This window comes from Aspergillus bombycis (genome assembly GCF_001792695.1).
Source record: "Aspergillus bombycis strain NRRL26010 chromosome Unknown contig00038, whole genome shotgun sequence".
NCBI classification, from domain to species: Eukaryota; Fungi; Ascomycota; class Eurotiomycetes; order Eurotiales; family Aspergillaceae; genus Aspergillus; species Aspergillus bombycis.
In genome coordinates this window covers 126,872-147,654 of record NW_019170040.1, presented here as the reverse complement: position 1 = coordinate 147,654, position 20,783 = coordinate 126,872, and the positions used below count along the sequence as shown (strand labels likewise).

Below are 20,783 nucleotides of genomic sequence, written 5' to 3'. Positions count from 1 at the left end.
TCAGCCCATACTAGTTCAAAACGGAATTGTAACGCCTGGCCTCGCCTTGCCGAACAACGGTAACGCTTCTAACACCGGGGTCGTGGGAAGGGTGAATATAAGAGGGACGTGTATAGGACCTGTAAGGTAGCCGCTTGAAGTGAGATGTATAAACGTGGAATATCTCTCATTCGCTCAATCCAAGAGAGATGAAGAACGGGGGTAGTATGCAAAAAGGAACAAGAATAACGGTATATGGCTTCAAGGATAAGGGAAAGGGTTTGTTATTTGGCCTAAGCGCCTTCGCTGCCAAATTCCTTGGTCCACTCCGAGTTCCTCTGGAGGTCTTCTTGACTGACGGTGGGTCTTGAGTTGCGAACTGCTTTAATAAAGTCTTTCAGAACGAGCGGTGGCTCCAGCAACTGATCTGCTTCCACACTCGTCCATGTCATCTCCATTGCACCTGCGTCTCCTGGAGAGCATGGTGTTACTTTTTCTTGTCCTTCAACCAAAACCTGGTGACGAGTTAGCCATCTTTCGGTTCAATTCGTAAGCTGGACTAATGTGGTCGTACCTTCTTGTAATGAGTGGCTGTTTGAATTTTACGGATCGGTTGCATGAGTGCATCCTGAACGGCAATGCTAATATCGCTACCGGAGTAACCCTCGCTCATCTCCGCTAGTGTTCTGTAATCGGCTTGTGTCATTTCACACGGCGTTTGTCCGACAGCTAACATGAACATTTTCATTCGTGCATTGATGTCGGGAAGACTGATGTGGACTCTCCGCTGGAATCTGCGACGGATAGCCGCATCTAGTTGCCATGGGATATTCGTTGCGCCCAGAATTAGAACACCTCTGGAGTCCTTTCCTACACCATCCATCTGTACCAGCAATTCCGTCTTGATACGGCGAGATGCCTCTGATTCTCCCTCCCCACGAGGACCACAGAGGGCATCCACCTCATCGATGAAGATAATAGCGGGCTTGTTCTCTCGGGCCATATTGAAGAGCTGCTTCACGAGTCTGTTATGAGTCAGAAAGTGCCCGAAACACATGCGCTGAGTCCGCCCAGAGACCGTACCTTTCACTCTCACCCATCCACTTAGATACTAGATCACTGCTGCTGACACTGAAGAATGTACTGTTTGCTTCTGTCGCCACGGCTTTGGCAAGATACGACTTTCCGGTACCGGGAGGCCCGTACAGCAAGATACCCTTCCATGGCTGTCGCTTCCCCGTAAACAGATGAGGAAACTTAATAGGTAATATGACCGCCTCCTTCAATGCCTCCTTGGCGCTCTCGAGACCTGCTACATCCTCCCACTTCACGTTCGGCTTATCGGACAAGATCGCCCCAGCAAGGGCGCTGCGTAGCTTCTTCGAATCAGCGTCTTCGTTATCGTCTTCATTCTTACTAAAACCACGCATATATCAGCACCCAGTATCCATATAGAAACAGTATAGAGACGACTGGAATACGTACTCGCCCTTCCCACTGCCTTGCGCCACCTTGCCGTTGGCGCCTACCGCACTTGGCTTCTTTCGACTTTCCGTTGCTTCAAGGTGGGTTTTGAGTTTCTCTGCGCGATCTAGATACTCGCCCGTTTTCGCGCGAATCATCTCCTTGGACTTGGGGTTCTTCTCCCATTTCAGGGCGAGCATGAATAGCTCCAGTGCGGAGTAGTAGCCCTGATAAGCTTTCTCGTACTCGCCCGAATTGTCGAGCTCGATGGCCTTCTTTACGGCGTCAATCGCCCGCCCGAGGAAGTCCGTGTTACTCATGATTGTTCGGGGTTGTTTGTGCGTACTCCGGGTTTGCTAATGGAGCCCGTAGGGGAATCGTCTCGGTGTGTGGAGAGAGGGAGGAGGTCGGAGGCGGGGAGTGATTTAGGTCTGCCTGAATGGGTTGGAATGCGGGAAACGGATGGGGGGGGGGGGTAAGGTGCGAAAGAGGACAGATCAAGACTAGACAAAAGCCGGACCCATTCGACTCTAGAAAGCGGACCAAGAGGAATACAGGTAGGTATCAATCGACCGAGTTCTTGGCGGGATGATTGGAGGGGAGAAATGGCAAAAGGCGGCCTTGAGTGATGTTTACCGTCCTGCATTTTCTGCCGTTTCCGCTCTCCATTTTGCCTGAAGTCCCCGCCATAGAAACCACTTCCTAGTAGTAGTTCATATTAAACCCACCACTCATCTAGTACTGCTACCACATTTGTCGATACTCGTTTGCACAACTTTCTCACAATCATAACCATGGCGGATGCACAGAAACAGATGCAGGCACTCTCGGACGAGTTCCAAAAGTTACAGACCGGTATGTCAGGGAACCCTTGACCGGAACTCCCCCCACTACGGCACCGCTGCCACCACCATGCGCCCGATATTGACACGGCAGTCATCATTAGAACTGGAGAGCTTTGTCGAAGCTCGCCAGAAGCTAGAATCGCAACAACAGGAAAACGAGGGTGTCCAGAAGGAGTTTAACTCATTGGATGACGATGCGAATATCTACAAGCTCATCGGGCCGGTCCTGTTGAAGCAAGATAAGAACGAAGCTCTGATGGCTGTCAATGGACGTCTTGAGTTTATTGAGAAGGAGATGTGCGTTAAAGAATTACGACCTTGAGTTTTAGCCTGAGAAGGTCATCAGTTGAGGTTGTACTGACGGAGTGCGCAGTAAGCGAATTGAGGGACAGATCAAGGAAAATCAAGACAAGAGTGACAAGATGCGAGCAGAGGTGAGGGGTGTCTCTGGATACCAACTAAGTGCAGGGCCAAGGGCTGTTTCTGATCCTTGTTCACAGATTCTTCAATACCAGAGCCAAATGCAACAGCAAGCGGCAGCTGCACCCGCCTCCGCTTGAGCTTGAACACATACTTGACCCGTTTCATAAAATGGAGTCTTCAGCGCTTTCAGTTCAGAGCGCAGAAACAAGCCCACACATTTGGAAAAAGGAGTTGGTGTGCTTGAGCGTGACCCCATTTGCAGTTTTTGGGGTTATAGGTCACCTTGCGCACCATGGCCGTGGATATTGACCAGGATGATACTACATCGGTTAGAAACGGCTACCATTTGGGGTCAGGGCTCTGCAAACTCGGTTGTTTGATCGTTTGGCAGATCTCAAGATGGACGTGTTGTGGAATTGTTCAATGACTGTTTTGAGTTGGCGATGGCACAATTGTCATAATACGATATTCTATACCACATCACACGGTTGGATTCTTTGCAGCAGCTGTACAGCTTCGCTGTCAGACCATCATCCATTATTTTACAGTCAATGTAGTTCCAAGGGAGCCTTTGCGCTACATAACGCAATGTATTCATGATTTATGAGCCTTCTTATGCGCCTGAAGAGGATAAGATGAATTCATTTCCACGGCCTCTAAATTCTATTTATGCTACATCGAACTGTCAATCATTTGAACTCCATAACTTTCATGTATTCATAACCCGCTTGAATCATCTCTAGATGTGGCGTTAGGACGATCTATATATTAAAATATCTTTATGCCTTAACCAGGAGATTCTGTCCGGACATCTCCTCAGGCTGCTCGATGCCCATGGCAGCGAGAACGGTTGGTGCGACGTCTCCAAGCACGCCATCATCCTTGAGGCTCCAGCTCTCAGGGGCATTGGCCATGATGAAGGGAACCTTATTGGTGGTGTGAGAAGTCTTGGGAGTGCCCTTCTCGGTGAGCATTTCCTCGGCGTTTCTGGAAGAGAAGCAGTCAGCAGGGAAGTCCGCCCTACATATGATCTATATGGATGGTGAACGCTTACCCATGGTCCGCAGTGATGAAGAGTACATAGCCGTGCTTCTTGCAGGCTTCATAGATGGCACCGATGGCCTTGTCGGTAGCAGCAACACCCTGAATGGCAGCATCATACTTACCAGTATGGCCAACCATGTCAGGAGGAGCGAAGTTGTTCATGACAAACTCGAACTTGCCCTCACCAATGCGGTCGGCCATCTTCTTGCCGACGGCCTCAGCGCTCATCTTGGGGTCCAGGTCGTAGGTCGCAACCTTGGGGGATGGAATCATGTCGCGGACCTCGCCAGCGAACTGCTTCTCAATACCACCGTTGAAGAAGAAAGTGACGTGAGCGTACTTCTCAGTCTCGGCAACGTGGCATTGCTGAACATCCTTCTTGCTGAGCCATTCAGCGAGCACGTTACCCATCTTCTGAGGGGGGAAAGCAAGAGGGAATGTGTAGTCGGTCTTATACTGGGTCATAGTGGTGATGTGGATGTTCTTAGGGTAAGGGAAGTCGGGCTTGGGGGTGCGGTCGTAGTCACCGAGCAGCTGGGTGATTTCGCGGACACGGTCAGAGCGGTAGTTGAAGAAGAAAAGAGTGTCATCATCTGTCAATTTTCGTTAGCTACCCGCACACTGCGAAGAGTTCAATGGGCCATCATACCCTTGACCCGGCTCTCCTCGCCGCCGACGATGATGGGCTTCAGGAACTCGTCGGTCTCATCTTTTTCGTAGCGCTCGTTGATGGTCTTAACAGGGTCAGAGGACTCCTCGCCCTCGCCCGAGACAATGCCCTTCATGGCAATTTCGACACGATCCCAGCGCTTGTCGCGGTCCATGGCCCAGTAGCGTCCAACAACAGTGGCGATTTCGCCAATGCCGATTTCCTTAGTCTGATCAAGAAGCTGCCGCATGTACTTGGTAGCGCTCTTGGGCTCGGTGTCACGTCCATCGCCGAAGAAGTGGATAAAGACCTTGGGAATCTCCATCTCCTTGGCAACCTTCAGCAGGCCGACCAGGTGAGTGATGTTGGAGTGGACACCACCGTCGGAGACCAGACCCAAAAGGTGAAGACGACCATTGCCTTCTTTGGCACGTTTGAAGGATGCAACGACGTTATCCACCTTGTTTAACTCGCCCTTCTTGAGGGTTTGGTCAATACGGACACTGTCTTGCCAGACCACACGTCCCGCGCCGATGTTCAGATGGCCGACTTCACTGTTACCCATGAGACCTTCCGGCAATCCGACGGCAAGCGACGAGGCATCGAGCTCGGAGTAGCCCTGGGCAGTCTTGGAATTGGCCTCGGCAAAACCGGACATGAAGGGAGTCTCTGCAGCGAGGATAGCATCGCCATCCTTGCGGGAGTCGGGGCCGGCAACACCCCAGCCATCGATGACGACTGGTTGACCGTGTTAGCGATTTGTTATGGAAAGTCGGATCGCATTTCGGCGCAAGTAAGTACTTACCGAGGACAACTTTTTGGTCGACCTTAGCCATAATGAAACTGCGAGATAGTTAATTTCCGGACAACTTTTAACTAATTTTTGAGGGAATTGAGAAAGGGGAGAATCACTGACCAAAAGATGGGGGTCAAGTAGAAATGAGAGCAGAAGAAGGAGGTGGTGGAGAAAAGGAGGGAAGAGAAGAAAAGAGGAAAATATAGGGTTGACCGGTGAGAAGCAGTAGTATCGGGTGATTGAAATGGAGGGGGAGGGGTGTTCCGCCGGTGACGCTTTTAGGGCGAGTGTCAGTCAACTGGTCTGTTGGTGCGACGTCACTTCTCTTTAGTCAAAAGTCACGGGCGGCGACCGGTTGTTCTCGTCCGCTCTGCTTTACCCGTTCCGACTCTTCCCTAAACAATTACCCTGATCAGAATTACCTTCATCTTCGTTCGTCACAAAGCCATTACCTGCCCCCGCAATGGCTTCTCGATCCCCGGCGGCGATTACTCCACTGCCAAAATTATCGTCGGCTCCCCAGACGCCCATCGTTAGGGATACAACGGTTGTACCATCAACAGTGCCACAACCTGTCCCCTTCCCTCCTCCACAGACGTTCGATATTATCCCGCCATTGCACGGTCTGCTTCTCCGATTACTCTCACCACAGCCGAATACGGAAGGCGTATCAAATGACACACGAGCCGCCGAAGACTCCGGTGCAGCTACAGCTCCCACCGGGGCCACGTCCACTGCGGCAGTCCAGTCTCAATCTCACCCACAACAACAGCAATCGGTTGCTGGGAACCAAAATAATGACGGGCATGGTGTAATACCTACTGCTTCCTCTGCGGCACCAGGTAGCGCCTCCGCTGCGGCCGAAATAGCTGCGTTGAGTTCGAACGCGCCTCCACCGCTAGACATCAAAGACCTTCCTACCGAGGCCAGTTCCATTAAGATTCGTATACAGAAAGCACAAGCTGTGGTGGAGAGCCTGCCTGACGTTCACCGTTCAGTTGTGCAACAGGAGAAGGAGATCAAAGAACTTGAGCACAGAATATCTAGACTCAAGTCGGTCATCTCCGATTTTGGGAGAAGAGCCGACCCTGCGAAAACAGAGAAAACAGGGGTTGAAGCAGCTTGAGGGGCTCCACCACGATAGGGATATCTGTTCCACGGCGGGTATTCCCATCGTAAGGGTAACAGATTTTAACACGAAGACTGCCTTGTGATTCGCAGTCAGTGAGAGAGGGTATTGGATTCATCATGGAAGCACAACTTGGACAACAACTTGCGAATCCTGACGATGGCTTCCCAGCGCCAGTGCGGATTGTAGACGAACACATCGGTTTGCTAAGACCTGGCTAAGCAAGGGATAGTGAAGCATGCTAGATACCTTGGGGGCATTTAATGGGTGCCATCTTCCATGACCTAATGGCGTTGCTACATGGAAGACCTCGTTACAGCTGCCTGGCCCGATAACTTTGGACTTCACGTAGGAGGCTTGATTCATCCTTCTTAGAGTGGCAAATGGAGAACATCAGAGAACGAAGAATTACAGCGACATGATGGTGGATTCTGCCATACTGATAGTATATCTTAGAGCGTTGCGCCTGGTATGTGTTGCTCTTGTCGGGAGGGGTGGCAGTATGTCGTGCTCACCCCTCGGTGACTCCCACGGTCCTCGTCCCATGTAAATGGTGGGGGATCATTATGTATGCCACCCATTGATACATACAATTAACTTTTTTTTCTTCTTTTGTTCTTTTCCACTTTAAATCAAGCACCAGTATCCTTAGTAGTGCCGATAATGAGGAGAAGAACAAACCCGATCTCCAACTGCGTAATATTCGTAAACTTCTCCAACAAAAGGACTCCTCGTGCCGCATGGAGTAAACAGAGATTATCATGTGACTCATAGCTCTCCATTAAGTTTTTTTTTTTTTTTTTTTCTTTTTTCATCTTTTCCCCAAGGGAATTAATACTAACCCCAGGTGGTTAGAGGCCCCTCACGGTTCCAACTCCGAGCGAATCAGTTTCCCGGTGAGGGGAGTAATGAGCTCCGATGTCGTTCCCGGTGGCCGACGTAGTACGAAAAAGCACTCCGTAAGATCCCTGGTCGGAGTCGGTTTCTATTGGATATGATAAAATGTTAAAAGGCGGGACACTCTTCCTGAGGCACCCAACACCCCACTAAAAGACTACCTGGTCTCCATTTTCTCTCTTCTACTTCTGCTTCTCTTTCTTCTTCTTCTCTTCTTCCTTTCACACTCCCATTCTCTCTCTACCCATCTTCTTCCCTAGTATTCTTTGCTGTACTAGCATTATCTTTCACAATGGCCACCTACGCTCTGTCGCAGGCCCACCGGGACGTGAGTATTGATGCAAGTGCAATTTTTCGTGCCACAGTCACTGACTCACGAGGCAATGTAGCAAATGGAGAAGACTCTCGTCGAGTCCGATCCCGAAATTGCCCAGATCATGGTAAGTGTGATTTGATTTAATTAAGATGGGTCTTGAACTAGTCTAACAGTTTCGTAGGAAAAAGAGATTCAGCGTCAGCGTGAATCCATTGTCCTGATCGCTTCGGAGAACTTCACTTCTCACGCCGTTTTCGACGCCCTTGGCTCTCCTATGTCCAACAAGTACTCCGAGGGTTACCCCGGTGCCCGTTACTACGGTGGTAACCAGCACATCGATGCCATCGAGCTCACATGTCAGGCCCGTGCCCTGAAGGCCTTCAACCTCGACCCTGCCAAGTGGGGTGTCAACGTTCAGTGCCTGAGTGGCAGCCCTGCCAACCTGCAGGTCTACCAGGCTCTTATGCGCCCCCATGACCGCCTTATGGGTCTGGATCTCCCCCACGGAGGCCATCTGTCCCACGGTTACCAGACCCCCGCCAGAAAGTAGGTTTCACATCGTCTAGCGGTGGTTTCGTCATATCCGTTGCTAATTCTAAACTGCACAGGATCTCCGCTGTCTCTACTTACTTCGAGACCTTCCCCTACCGTGTCAACCTTGAGACTGGTATCATTGACTACGATGCCCTGGAGGCCAACGCTGAGCTCTACCGCCCCAAGTGTCTGGTTGCCGGTACCTCCGCCTACTGCCGCTTGATTGACTATGAGCGCATGCGCAAGATCGCTGACAAGGTCGGCGCTTACCTCATTGTTGACATGGCCCACATCTCCGGATTGATCGCTGCCGGTGTCATTCCTTCTCCCTTCGAGTACGCTGATGTTGTCACTACCACCACCCACAAGTCTCTCCGTGGCCCCCGTGGTGCCATGATCTTCTTCCGCAAGGGTGTGCGCAGCACCGACAAGACTGGCAAGGAGATCCTGTACGACCTTGAGGGTCCCATCAACTTCTCCGTTTTCCCTGGTCACCAGGGTGGTCCCCACAACCACACCATCACTGCCCTTGCTGTTGCTCTCAAGCAGGTTGACACCCCCGAGTTCAAGCAATACCAGCAGCAGGTCTTGAACAACGCCAAGGCTCTGGAGAACGAGTTCAAGCAGATGGGCCACAAGCTCGTCTCTGACGGCACTGACAGCCACATGGTCCTGGTGGACCTCCGCGCCCATAAGTTGGACGGTGCTCGTGTTGAGGCTGTCCTGGAGCAGATCAACATTGCTTGCAACAAGAACTCCATCCCTGGTGACAAGTCTGCCCTTACTCCTTGCGGTATCCGTATTGGTGCTCCTGCCATGACCACCCGTGGTATGGGTGAGGAGGACTTCAAGCGTATTGCTCACTACATCGACAAGGCCGTCAAGATCTGCAAGGATGTCCAGGGCGAGCTCCCCAAGGAGGCCAACAAGCTCAAGGACTTCAAGGCCAAGGTTGCCTCCGAGACCGTCTCGGACATCCTGGAGCTGCGCAAGGAGGTTGCCGCCTGGGCTTCCACCTTCCCTCTCCCCGTTTAAATGTGATACCAAAAATTTCTGTGTTTCATTTGTTTAGTCTTGCGAGTTCAACATCTTTGCGTCTAAAATGGATTGGGTGTGCTTTTCTAGGGGTTTATATCGGTCTGCTTTTTCAACCTTACGCGGGTCACGGGATATGAGTATGTGAACGAACAAAATAGCATTGGATGGCTTTTCAACACCTCTTCAACAGGACAAAAGTTCATGTCTACATCATCGGGCTGGACCTCCAGCTCTTCAATGGATATGCTTGCCATTCACGAACAATTTTAAATATTAATGAATTTTTCTCATCAAGTTACATCCAAGTAATTCATTCCCAGAACTGTAACGTAAGCGATGAAGGTGTTCAAGAGTTGAATGAAGATGTAGAGAACCAAGGATATTCATTATTATTCCTGCCTTAGGGCTTTATCGCGCCGTCAAGTTTGAATCATCTAGATGCTCAACATTGTATAGCACAAACCAGTCATGCCATCATATCAACGTGCAGTTTATGCCACAGACGTTTTAGTAAAACCCGAATAATACGCGTAGTGAAAAGAAGAAAAAGACTATTAAGCCTGAAACAACCCTCGCCGAATAATTTATCTCCACCTACAACTCAACCCTTTCTTCCCAGCCCACGACGGGGTCATCGTCTACAGTTCCCTCTTTCTGTTCCTGCCATGACTGGAAGAGCAGCGTGGCGACATTCTTACCCATCAGCGCGCTTGTCTCCATCGTAGAGATGAAGCTCTCGATCCCACCGGTGTACCAGATATTAGGGGACAAGAGTGTCTCTTCGAATGTGACTCGTGGGTAGAGGAACGGGTACGGGTTCCAGATCTTCTCGTGATGCCAGCTGATATCCTTTTTGGAGAGATCGCTAATAGTCGAGTTTTTGTTCTTCACAGGATCGGGAGGGCTCTCCAGACCCAAGATGCTTCTTACGAAGTCAGCTGATAGCCGTTCGGGTGAGAAGACCTTGTAGACGTAGTGTTTCGACGAGTTCTGGTCTGGGGATGCTGGGGGGTGGTCCACTGTTTGGAGAGTGCTGATGCTCCAGAAACCGGTTGGACCCACTCCTGCCTTTTCGGAGCCTAGGTCCAGGCCGCTGGGAACGGTGGTAAGAATGGTTTCGGGGGTCTGGGCATTGGCCCCTTGGAGGTTAAAGAATTTGGGTGAGAGCTTATGGGGTGAGGAGAATAGGGTCACATGGAGTGTTACGAAAGGAATCTCATCCGGTTGTTTTTCCACGGGAGGAGTGATCGAGAGCTCGGAATGCTGCAAGGGACCAGCGATCACTACTTCGTCAAAAATGAGCTTCTGCTTCCTTGAGTTGTTGGCCTTATAAGTTAGAGTTAAAGTGTTATCGGCATTACGTTGAATGGAGGTCACTGTATGGTTGAGTCGAATATCGGCTCGCGCAGCCTTCAGCATTCCGTGAAAGATTTGCCAATTTCCACCCTTGATAGACACTGCTCCTTCTGTAGCCATGCATACCATAGACTCGAGGCCATGTATGAGACCCAGATTCTGTCCGTAGTTGACTCGTGTGCTAGCTTGTATGATCTCCCGAGTGAAGTCAGGAGATATGTTATTCTCCCTAAGAAAAACGTCACCGGGGGTTGAAGTCGAGTCTAGCAAGCCCACTGCGGCGGCAGCGGCAGTCAGGGACCTGAACGGAAACATAGGTTCTTCATAGAGTCTCAAGAACTTGCTGACTGTGCTTTTCATCAAGCTCTGGGTCCGAATGGGTGCCCAGCCGTAACGCCAGAGCAGCTTAGGAATGTTCCACCAACTGTCATTCTGGAGCACAAAGACAAACTGCTTCCCGTCCCAGACGCCGATACTATCATCGGCTTCCTTGGGCCGGGCCACGTCGGCGCTATCGACAAACAGACCGAGCTCTTTGGATGCGTTCATGAGGTTGTAGTTGACCTTGACGAAGATCGATGCACCTAGCTCCACGGGATATGCCGGATGGTCTAGAACATTTACTGTTGTTGATCGACCGCCCACATACGAGTTGCGTTCGAAGACAGTGATATTGACTGGAATCAGGGATGCATCTGCATATTTCCAGAGAGAGTATGCAGTGGAAGACCCTCCCGCTCCAGCTCCTGTGAGCTTCATTAGCCTCGAGTATACACATGGTTAGGTAGAGCTCAAGTACTCACCGATTATTGCCACTCGCTTAGGGACAGTATCAGAGGCTTGAGTGAATGACTGCTCCTTGGCATCACTAATTGATATGAAACACAGTGCTATGACATAATGTATGGCTAGTAGCCAGAGTGAAGGTTTAACAAAGGCCGCCATGGGCAAATCAAAGGCACTAAACAGTGAGGACTCCGTATTAACGGCAAAGCATCTAAGTGATCATGGAACGTGCACTGCTGCACAGCCCAATGCTCAATAGCCACACTACACTGGTCTTCTGATAAATTGCGGTTAATGTTATGATTTAAGGATAAGAGCAAGGATGGCAATTACAGACAAGAGAGTTGGAGGATGAGAGAACGTCAGACAACAAGGCACAGAGCTGGTGACGAATCACAGAGTGGTACGGGGTTGTATCGGGGCTAGTCCCCAACTGGACTAGTGTATCATGAACCCCGTATCGCTTATCGGCCTAATCTTTTTTCTACAGTCTTTTTTTTCCCTCTGCTGGACGAATGGAGGGGTTGTCTGCTTTTATATGTTGAGCTTCTGTGCACACTTATTGTCAACTGCTCATAAATTAATATAGCCAACGTCCTAGACCAGTTTCCTCGCGAATTGTCTCGCTACCGTATTAACCTCACAACTATGGATCCTTATGACAGCGACTCGTCGGGGTTTGAAGATGAGGACTTCACGGAGACCAGTGTGCTTTTGGGATACGCTTCGGAGGAGCTGTTAGATGACTCAATTAGTCACCTCGGAGGCTGGCCAGTATGTGACTGTTTTGGTCTCAGTGGATATGTGATGAGCACACAAATACTGATCACCTTTGACTCCAGACATGGCTGGACGATTCGACCCCGCCCCCAGGCGAGTTCGCCAATTGCAAAGTCTGCAACAGCCCTATGATCCTCCTCCTCGAATTGCACGGCGACCTCCCCGAACACTTCCCGGATGACGAGCGACGACTGTATATCTTCGGCTGCCCCAGAAAACCGTGCAACCGCAAGCACGGCAGTATCAGAGCCTTGCGCGCTACACGGAAGTTGAAGAGCCAGCCAGCGCCCAAGAAGGAGGAAAAGCAGGAATCAGTAAAGGAGAAAGAAGAGCAAAAGAAGCAGGCTGAGGCTCCCAAGCCGGACCTTGGAGCAAGTCTGTTCGGGGCGACCTCTCTCACTGGGAGCGTCTCTGCGAACCAGAACCCATTCTCGACCAGTTCGTCCTCCGCACAAGCCAGCAACCCGTTCGCTGCCCCTCTTGCAGCACCCCAACCGGCCAAACCAGCCGCTTCATTGAACCCGTCCGGAAATTCCCTTTCCGAATCCTTTGCGGACAAAGTTCGAGTTTCCTCCCCGCCCCCGACTATCAAGCCACCCGAGGCCGCCGGCCCCGCTGCACCATGGCCTCCGCAGTCTGACTTCCCCTCACCGTACAAACGGTACTATTTAGATGCGGAGTACGAAACGCTTTCTCGTCCACCTACCCCGAAAATTCCCGATAACGTTGTTATTGATAACACCGAAGATGATGCCAATGGTGGCTCGGGCGCGGACCTGAAGGATGCCCTGGAGTCTGAACTGGACAAAGTCTTCATGAAATTCTCAACCCGTCTTGGACATAACCCCGAGCAGATTTTGCGATATGAATTCCGTGGCTCTCCCCTCCTCTATTCTCACACCGATGCTGTCGGAAAGCTTCTTTACGACCCCAAGAACCCCCCCTTGGGCGCTAAGGTGACTACTACTGGAGGTCCAAGCCGCATGCCACGCTGTGAATACTGCGGTAGCCAGCGTGTTTTCGAGCTGCAGCTCGTGCCTCATGCCATCAGCATGTTGGAGGATGGCCGTGAGGGGGTTGGACTGGGCCCCAAGGATGATGGCATGGAATGGGGAACCATCATTCTTGGTGTCTGCAGTAAGGACTGTGGCCCCGAGAAAATTGGAGAAGTCGGTTGGCGTGAGGAGTGGGCGGCCGTGCAGTGGGAAGAATCGAAATAAACCTACAGGCTCATGACTGATGTTCTATAATGCTTATGACCGCATAGACACAATCAACTCAAGTTCAAAAATTTACATCTACCTTTTCCCGTGTATTCTATTCAGATGGGGTGGGTCATAGAGGGTGGTTCGCTCAGTATCACGGTTGTAAATGCACAACGGCCCCATTTACTGAGAATTCTCAGTCATCTTTGTTCTATGGGATATCTTCTCGAATATAAAGAAGTAAATAACGGAGAGAAAGAAAAGTTGTTTTTCACATAGACAACATCATGATGATGAGAAACATAAGTGATGTCGAGCAAACACGTAACGCCAAATGCGCCGGTCCTGACTTCCCAACCCTCCTCATGCAGGTCTATCCCCGTCATCATCATCTTGGGCTCCGAGCTCGTTTCGTGGGTCTGAAGCGGACATAATCCTTTTACGGGCCTTTTCAATCAAGAAAAGACGCGAAGTGAAGATCCATATACACGGTTGGATCTTCGAGGCATAATATTAGCAAGAAAAGGAAAGAGACACGGTTAGATTTTCGATTAGAGACTCCGCTCAAGCAGCCTGCTCAAATCCCCGTCTGATAACACGGCCGAACATCTCGACACCGACGCGCTCGCTCTTGACTTCGCTGCGGGCCTCGTTCTCCTTGTTGGTGGGGACCTTGACAACGGTGCCGTTGGGGCCGGACTTGTCGACCTCCCAGCTGCAGACCTCGGCGACGAACTTCTCAAGAGCCTCACGACTCCTCAGATCGAGCCATTGCTCAAGAACCTCGGCATTGATCTCACGGAATGCCTTGCCAACCTCAACAGCGATGCGGATGCGGACAAGCTCCTCGAAGCCGGCGACATCGGCGGTCAGATCGGCGTAGAGGTCATCGGAGTTCAAGGTGGACCAGAACTGAGCGTACTGGGCAGACTCAAGGAGCGTGGAGAGGCGCGCGAGCTTCTGAACGGATTCAACGAAGTCGGAGGTTTGAGATGCGGCCTGGGCCTCAGCGTTGGAGGGGAAGGGCTGGGTGTGGGCGGGGAGCAGGGCGAGGCAAAGAGAGAAAGCAGGGGATGGGAAAACGGTAAGCGCCTTAGCAAGGATGTTGGTGACGGTCTCAGCCTGGAGAAGGTGAGGGTTGAATTGGTAACTGCCCAGGAGGCGTTTTAAGTTAGCGAGAACGATGAGAAAGTTTAGTCAACCCATCCAGCGACAGTTGGTGATTTTGAGGGCTTTATCAGAAGTATGTATCCTCGACATCCCTCAATTTGAGGTGTCAGTTAATAGGAAACGTGATAGTAATAAAAGTATCTCTCCATCATTGAAGCCCGGTGATATTGCATTTGCAAGGTCGAAGCTCTCGGAACAATTGCGTAAACAATCAAGCGCATGCACTCACAGCTTCAACAATGCCAGGTTGGCATAGCAGTCGAATGTCCTGTCCTCGCACTGTTGTACAACGTAGTCCTGGAAAACGGTGGTCGTCTCGGGGTTGTATCTGTCCAGGCCGTTGAGGATGGCATCGATATTGGCCGGCCGAGTCTCACACTTGTCGAAAGCAACACCCATCTTGGCGATTTCTGATTTCCTTGAAAAGATCGTTTGAAAAGAAGTTACCCCGGATGGGAATTTCAGTGTGGACCTTAACGGAACGGACGATAGCGAAGCGCGTGGTACTAATCAGACTGCGGGATGGCTTTTTTGGTGGGATTTTTCGATTGTGTCGATGTCGATGTGCGGGCACTCGGAGGGTCGGAGCCCCAGAACGGCATGTTTCTCCGATTGGTATGTAGATCGAAGTATATCCAACCATCTTGCTGATTACTCCGCATTATAGGTAAACCCCGCTAGACACGTTATAAATACTGGTCCAGTGACCTCTGGAGAATGATTTCAGCTGGGAGTTTCTCTTCTCTTCGGATGGTGGGAAGTCTTCAAGTGAACCTGCGCCATGCGACTTCTTATACCTTGCCTTACCCAGCCCCTAACCCCCTTGTTGCTGGGGTTGATGACGACAACAACGGCTCAGTCCGTTGATTATTCACAATATGTAAATCCTCTAATGGGCTCTGAAGGCCCCATGCCCGGGAAAGGCTATGGAGGTGGCGACATTTTTGTTGGTGGTGCTCGACCATTTGGCGTAACCAAGGTTGGGATTGACACGACGGCTGCAAACTGGTCGATTGCAGTGCTTAACGGTGGCTGGACCCCTGATGGGAATGTTACCGCCATTAGTATGTATCCCTAGCATGAAATACCTATTCGCTCCCAAGGACCTGAACTTTTATGCAGGCATGATGCACGAGAGCGGGACTGGAGGCGCACCGAAATATGGGATTATCCCACAGATGCCTCTCACCGACGTGGCGCCTCCAGTGAATATACTTGATAACCTCACATATAGCCAACCGAGGGTATAGTTATGCTCAACTTATATCAATCATTCATACGTTTACAAACGAATAGGTCGGTCAAGACACTGCTAGTGTGGGCTATTTCAAAACTCAATTACAAAATGGCGTTCAAGTGGAATTATCAGCATCTCGCCACACCGGGATAATGCAGTACTCTTTCCCAAAAGGCGAGAAATATGTCTTAGTTGACGTCTCGCATGTACAAACTCCTTTCCTACAATTATTCAGCTCTAGTGCGTAATCTTACGGCCTTATAGTACCTTCCTGGATCACCAAATGACCCGAATGGCCAATACTATATTGGTGGAGAAGTCCACGTCCATGGAAATGGTAAAGAATATAGTGGATATGGTACCTATATTGGCGGTTGGAACAATGGTTGGTTGTCCATGTATTGCTCTCGAATCTATGCTGAACAGCGATAGGCGCCCCGTTCACTGTCTACTTCTACGGGGAGTTTTCCGAAACCCCGGCATCGGCCACTACATTTACAGGTAGAAACACCGATCCAATGAGACAGTACCAAACCTTCTCGAATGGGGGAATGAGCTATCCAACCTATGGTAACAAGTCAGATACGGCAAGCTCAGGGCCTATGAATGACCGGGTAGGCGCGCTCTTTAGCTGGGATCTTGTGGAAGAGTCACAAATCCGTTCAAGGGTCGGCATCTCATTCATATCCACCGAGAAAGCTCGCTCTTATATTCAATCTGAAATACCCTCGTGGGATCTTAACGATGCAGTGAAATCGGCAGTAGAAGAATGGAATCAAGACGTCTTCAGTAAAATAAGTGTGCCGCTTGATAGTACCACGAACCAGACACACGTGCGACTACTGTATAGCTCCCTCTACTTTATCCACTTGATGCCATCCGATAGGACCGGAGAGAACCCACTTTGGCATTCAGAGGAGCCTTTTTGGGATGATTTCTACACTCTTTGTAGGTATATATCCTCCATGAGGTTGCTTCTTATGCTAAATCTTGACTAGGGGACATCTTCCGGTGTACAATTAGCTTCTATCATATCTTTCAGCCTTCTTACTATGAATCCATGATCCGGGGTCTTATTGATATTTGGAGGTAAGAGCTCTATCACTTGAAAAGACTGAACTTGAGCCCTAACTATTATACCCAGACACCAAGGCTTTCTACCAGACGGACGCTCCGGAAACTGGAATGGATTGGTTCAGGGAGGCTCGGATGCTGACAATATGTTAGCTGATGCATACGTCAAAGGTCTTCGTGGCGCAATCAACTGGACGGATGGTTATGCTGCGATGAAAACAGATGCTGAGGTTATTCCTTACAATACCTACGATCCCACAGACTTCACCGCAAGCACGAAGGAAGGCCGCGGAGCCCTAAGAGACTGGATTGAGCTAGGATATGTATCGCAGGACCGGAACACACGTTGTATTTCCAGAACTGTTGAGTACAGCCTTAATGACTTCGCTCTCAGTCAGGTTGCAGCGGGCGAAATGCCCAGTGATCAGGAGAAGTACCTCAATCGGTCTGCAGGGTGGCAAAAGATTTGGAATCCAGACGTGCAGAGTTTAAATTTCACAGGGTTTGTGGCACCGAAATTTTCCAATGGCACCTTCAACAGTAGTGGATACGATCCGTTATACTGCGATGAGTGTGAGTGGAAGTCCTATACTTATGAGGGTACACCATGGGGTGAGTTGCTATCATATTGTTGTTCGTTGAAGGGGTGATCACTGAGATCAGGTTACTTTAGAATATTCCTTTGTCATCCCGCATGACATGGAGACACTGATTGAGCTGATGGGCGGCATTGACACCTTCGAATCCCGCCTAGACCTTATGGTAAGAGACCCAAGGTTACACTTGATGGGTGCTTACGCCATGAGTAGTTTAAACCAAACATGTCTGTTCAAGATTTAGGTTCCAATGGTGCCGGTATCACCACACTTATCAACATAGGGTATGTTAGGGTTGTAGCACCGGGAAAAGCTGAGCCTAGCTAACCTGCTTGGGAAAGGAATGAACCTGATTTCGCTACACCTTACCTCTACAACTATATCAATAAACAAGCCAAGAGTGTGCAAAAGTCCCGCAGTCTTGGGTATCAATAGTAAGGAGGAGGCCGGAAGATACTTTACCCCAAACATGCGGTACTAATTCGAACTTTTGCATTAGCTTCAAAGATGCCCCTTACGGTGTCCCGGGAAACAGTGACGCCGGGGCAATGAACTCATGGCTTCTATGGCAGATGATTGGGATTTACCCAGTTGTCACGCAGCCCGTGTACTTGATCTCGTCTCCATGGTTTCCCGATCTCAATATGACCATTAATGGAAATCAGACCCTGCGGATCACTGCGACAGGACTAGATCAGGGGTATTATGTGCAAAGCGTGAAAATAAATGGCCAGTCTTGGCAGAAGAACTGGTTCGAGCACAAAGATCTCATGGAACAAGGTGGCAGCATTGAGTTCGAACTTGGCTCTGAGATGAAGGCCTGGGAGACCGGCAGCGTACCTCCTTCGCCGGGACACACGACGATGTAACAAAGCGAAGAGATCTCCTGGCGTGCTAAATTTAGATATAGTACCTATAAGGACTCGCGATTGCCGCTGCCAATGAGCTAAGACACAAGGTAATTTAACGAGACATGAGGGGAGACTACTCCGTACTAATAGTACAGTGGGGTGGTCGGATCGCCCTAATTCCGTATGGATTTCGTATTGATACTAATATGATATCCATTCGCTGATGGCTACTTTTATAATTGATTAATCTCTAGGATTTAATAACATACCTATCCTTTTTATGCAGGCCTTGGTTGAGTAATGCATACTATTCTCGCTTTGTTCGCGTATTCTCCTGTACAAACTTCCAGTGAGCGAGCACTGGACGAATGGAGATTAGACGTTCAAATTGACGTAGTGATTAACAATAAGCTTAACTCAACACGAAGTCAATCAATCAGTGGGCAGGGTTGGGCGGTCGTCCCTTGTCGAAGGATTCGCCAGCCTTGTTTGCCGAGATTGCGTCACTCCCGCGACTATCCAACATCTGACATTTCAGCGGCATTGGGAGAATGTCCATTGTACCAGCAAGGCTGCTATCAAATGACAGAAAACAACCGAGGGATGTTATGATCAGAACGTGGGGCAATCGCAGACTCTGTAGAAATATCCTAGAGTACAATCAAGAATGCGGGTCCAACCCTACTCCGATTTGCATCAAACGGCACATGGAAACGGAGCCATCGCACAGACGGCATGCCTACTGCATGTGAATAAAAAGATAAAAAAGAGTTAAGACAGCCCACTGCGTCTTCTTATTGGAAGGAAGACACGGATCAGAAGTTAATGGCCTTGCTTTTGGCGATGGAGATCGTCGCGGGATCTGTGGCCCTCGCAAGACGTTTGATTGACGTCAGTGGGCGAAGAATCCGCATGTTAACGATGCTGTGTGGAGGCTTCATATAATCTGGGGATTTTCTCCTAGTGGCCATTGATGATTCCACGCCTTTCAGACTCCATGAGCAATTAGAGTAAACTTGCTATCGGTCCACACCATCATGGTAAGTCGCGGATGGATACCATGGATCCCTCCATATCGGCCCGAACCAGGAACCGTGGATAATCCAGCCTCTGATTATTCAATACCAATGGCATTGGACCATGTTAACGTTTTTACTTAGGCTCCAACGTTGAACATACTTCAGGCCCGTCAAGCCTCCTCTGATAACTGTCCGGATAGCATTTCGGGCGGGGGTATTGCTGGAATCGTCATTGGGTCGATCGCGGGCACGCTATTGCTTCTGTGGCTCTGGAGAATATGTTCGTTGCCCGGAGCCCAGGGCGGCGGGGAGCCCGATTATGGTTATAGCAGCTATGGTGGTGGAGGAACCGAGACTCGCCACCGGCATCGACGTCGACGAAGTCCAACGTACTATGAGTACGTGGAGAAACCGAGCGTGAGGAGACCAGCGAAGGTCTACCTCAGCTGAGATGATATGGATGGAGCACGTGGGGTGTATAAATATATTTATGGAAACTGAACGACTCCTTTCTGGGTTTGGCTTGGATGTCAGGTGCTGTGGAATGCCCGGAGGCTGTCATTATTCAACTGTATTGAACGAACGGTACGACGTCATGATCTAGGAAAATTACCAACATAATACTACTATCTGTCAGGTCGGTATGGAGATGGAACCACTGCAAGAACTTTTATGATGAGCGGGCTTTACGTTTCAGTCTGAACCACACATGGGACGCGGTGTAATATCGTGTGGATATTGCATGGCCCAAGGATCTTTTTCTTTCTCCTCCTCAAGCACAACGCAAGGGATGTTCATGAGACCTTTACATCTATAATAACATTCTTGAAGTCGTCGCAGATTGTTTCAAATGCATGTACTCCGTATTGTATGTAGATTGTATGTATGCAGGTACAATACATGTACACTCGACATCCTTAATTAGAATTTTTGTCGAAGTGCTACCACACACTCTTCTAATAATAAAATCGCCCGAGCACTTAAAATCTTTTGCCGGTCATTGCCACCGGAGCCACTCACCGCTGGAGCATTAGAACCAGGTGCCTATGGCATGGCATTACTATTCAATTTGTAAGGCCAAGATGGATGGATCCTTTGTTGCCAACACCGAGGCTAGTTTCACTTATTGGATTCCACATCTTGCATTTTCATTTGCTGTGGTTCAGGGGGGTTTTAACTCGGAAGGGTATTTCGGGCAACCGTGCCACCAGGTTTATTATACTCCAGAAAAAAGAAAAAATTTTTAATATGGATGATCTTCCTTTGTAGCCGTACCCCAAATCGTGAAGATCGAGACGTGTTCATCCCAAGTTCCCCCGCGTATCACATATATGACAGAAATATCCTACCCTTGATAGGGGGTCCTCTCCTAAGAACTACTAGTCGTATCATCCCATAGTGCGTTTCCGTGGGTTTTCCAGATCAAGTTTCAAAGGCCTTATCAGAACCCCTGCAGAATTTGTGTGATTGGCGGTGATAGCCCCAGATTTGTTTGATCTTTTAAGGGCCGGCGCAGCGCTAGTTCGGATGCGGTTAGGGTGAGGGACAGGGACCCTAAGCTACTTACCGCATCCGGCTAGCCGACCAGTTGAACT

The 20,783-nt window shown here is 49.8% G+C and overlaps 9 protein-coding genes across 9 annotated transcripts; 5 read left to right on the top strand and 4 right to left on the bottom strand.

Annotated features, from left to right (window-relative positions):
- Window positions 1–272: 272 nt before the first annotated feature.
- On the bottom strand, window positions 273–1,763 carry ABOM_005511 (AAA family ATPase VPS4; the record flags this gene model as incomplete). The annotated part of the gene is made up of 4 exons (XM_022532640.1): window positions 273–494; window positions 554–1,004; window positions 1,063–1,395; window positions 1,465–1,763. 4 exons carry the CDS (start codon window positions 1,761–1,763, stop codon window positions 273–275), a joined length of 1,305 nt encoding a protein of 434 aa, XP_022389511.1.
- A 474-nt stretch (window positions 1,764–2,237) lies between these two features.
- On the top strand, window positions 2,238–2,848 carry ABOM_005510 (tubulin-binding prefolding complex subunit YKE2; the record flags this gene model as incomplete). The annotated part of the gene is made up of 4 exons (XM_022532639.1): window positions 2,238–2,298; window positions 2,390–2,585; window positions 2,662–2,722; window positions 2,789–2,848. 4 exons carry the CDS (start codon window positions 2,238–2,240, stop codon window positions 2,846–2,848), a joined length of 378 nt encoding a protein of 125 aa, XP_022389510.1.
- A 642-nt stretch (window positions 2,849–3,490) lies between these two features.
- ABOM_005509 (2,3-bisphosphoglycerate-independent phosphoglycerate mutase) lies at window positions 3,491–5,240 on the bottom strand (the record flags this gene model as incomplete). The annotated part of the gene is made up of 4 exons (XM_022532638.1): window positions 3,491–3,698; window positions 3,766–4,348; window positions 4,405–5,142; window positions 5,210–5,240. 4 exons carry the CDS (start codon window positions 5,238–5,240, stop codon window positions 3,491–3,493), a joined length of 1,560 nt encoding a protein of 519 aa, XP_022389496.1.
- A 423-nt stretch (window positions 5,241–5,663) lies between these two features.
- On the top strand, window positions 5,664–6,326 carry ABOM_005508 (RNA polymerase II mediator complex middle subunit MED9; the record flags this gene model as incomplete). Its single annotated transcript, XM_022532637.1, has 1 exon — window positions 5,664–6,326. One exon carries the CDS (start codon window positions 5,664–5,666, stop codon window positions 6,324–6,326), a length of 663 nt encoding a protein of 220 aa, XP_022389497.1.
- A 1,192-nt stretch (window positions 6,327–7,518) lies between these two features.
- ABOM_005507 (glycine hydroxymethyltransferase SHM2) lies at window positions 7,519–9,111 on the top strand (the record flags this gene model as incomplete). Its single annotated transcript, XM_022532636.1, has 4 exons — window positions 7,519–7,554; window positions 7,616–7,666; window positions 7,724–8,088; window positions 8,151–9,111. The coding sequence occupies 4 exons, from the start codon at window positions 7,519–7,521 to the stop codon at window positions 9,109–9,111; spliced, it is 1,413 nt and encodes a 470-aa protein (XP_022389532.1).
- A 597-nt stretch (window positions 9,112–9,708) lies between these two features.
- ABOM_005506 (putative prenylcysteine lyase) lies at window positions 9,709–11,229 on the bottom strand (the record flags this gene model as incomplete). Its single annotated transcript, XM_022532635.1, has 1 exon — window positions 9,709–11,229. The coding sequence occupies one exon, from the start codon at window positions 11,227–11,229 to the stop codon at window positions 9,709–9,711; it is 1,521 nt and encodes a 506-aa protein (XP_022389540.1).
- A 675-nt stretch (window positions 11,230–11,904) lies between these two features.
- On the top strand, window positions 11,905–13,256 carry ABOM_005505 (small subunit rRNA maturation protein TSR4; the record flags this gene model as incomplete). Its single annotated transcript, XM_022532634.1, has 2 exons — window positions 11,905–12,030; window positions 12,099–13,256. The coding sequence occupies 2 exons, from the start codon at window positions 11,905–11,907 to the stop codon at window positions 13,254–13,256; spliced, it is 1,284 nt and encodes a 427-aa protein (XP_022389526.1).
- A 549-nt stretch (window positions 13,257–13,805) lies between these two features.
- On the bottom strand, window positions 13,806–14,810 carry ABOM_005504 (CSN8/PSMD8/EIF3K family protein; the record flags this gene model as incomplete). The annotated part of the gene is made up of 2 exons (XM_022532633.1): window positions 13,806–14,391; window positions 14,641–14,810. 2 exons carry the CDS (start codon window positions 14,808–14,810, stop codon window positions 13,806–13,808), a joined length of 756 nt encoding a protein of 251 aa, XP_022389527.1.
- A 382-nt stretch (window positions 14,811–15,192) lies between these two features.
- On the top strand, window positions 15,193–18,187 carry ABOM_005503 (uncharacterized protein; the record flags this gene model as incomplete). Its single annotated transcript, XM_022532632.1, has 11 exons — window positions 15,193–15,475; window positions 15,534–15,655; window positions 15,708–15,854; window positions 15,913–16,033; window positions 16,081–16,596; window positions 16,647–16,737; window positions 16,793–17,334; window positions 17,396–17,484; window positions 17,532–17,602; window positions 17,660–17,752; window positions 17,818–18,187. The coding sequence occupies 11 exons, from the start codon at window positions 15,193–15,195 to the stop codon at window positions 18,185–18,187; spliced, it is 2,445 nt and encodes an 814-aa protein (XP_022389530.1).
- Window positions 18,188–20,783: the final 2,596 nt, after the last annotated feature.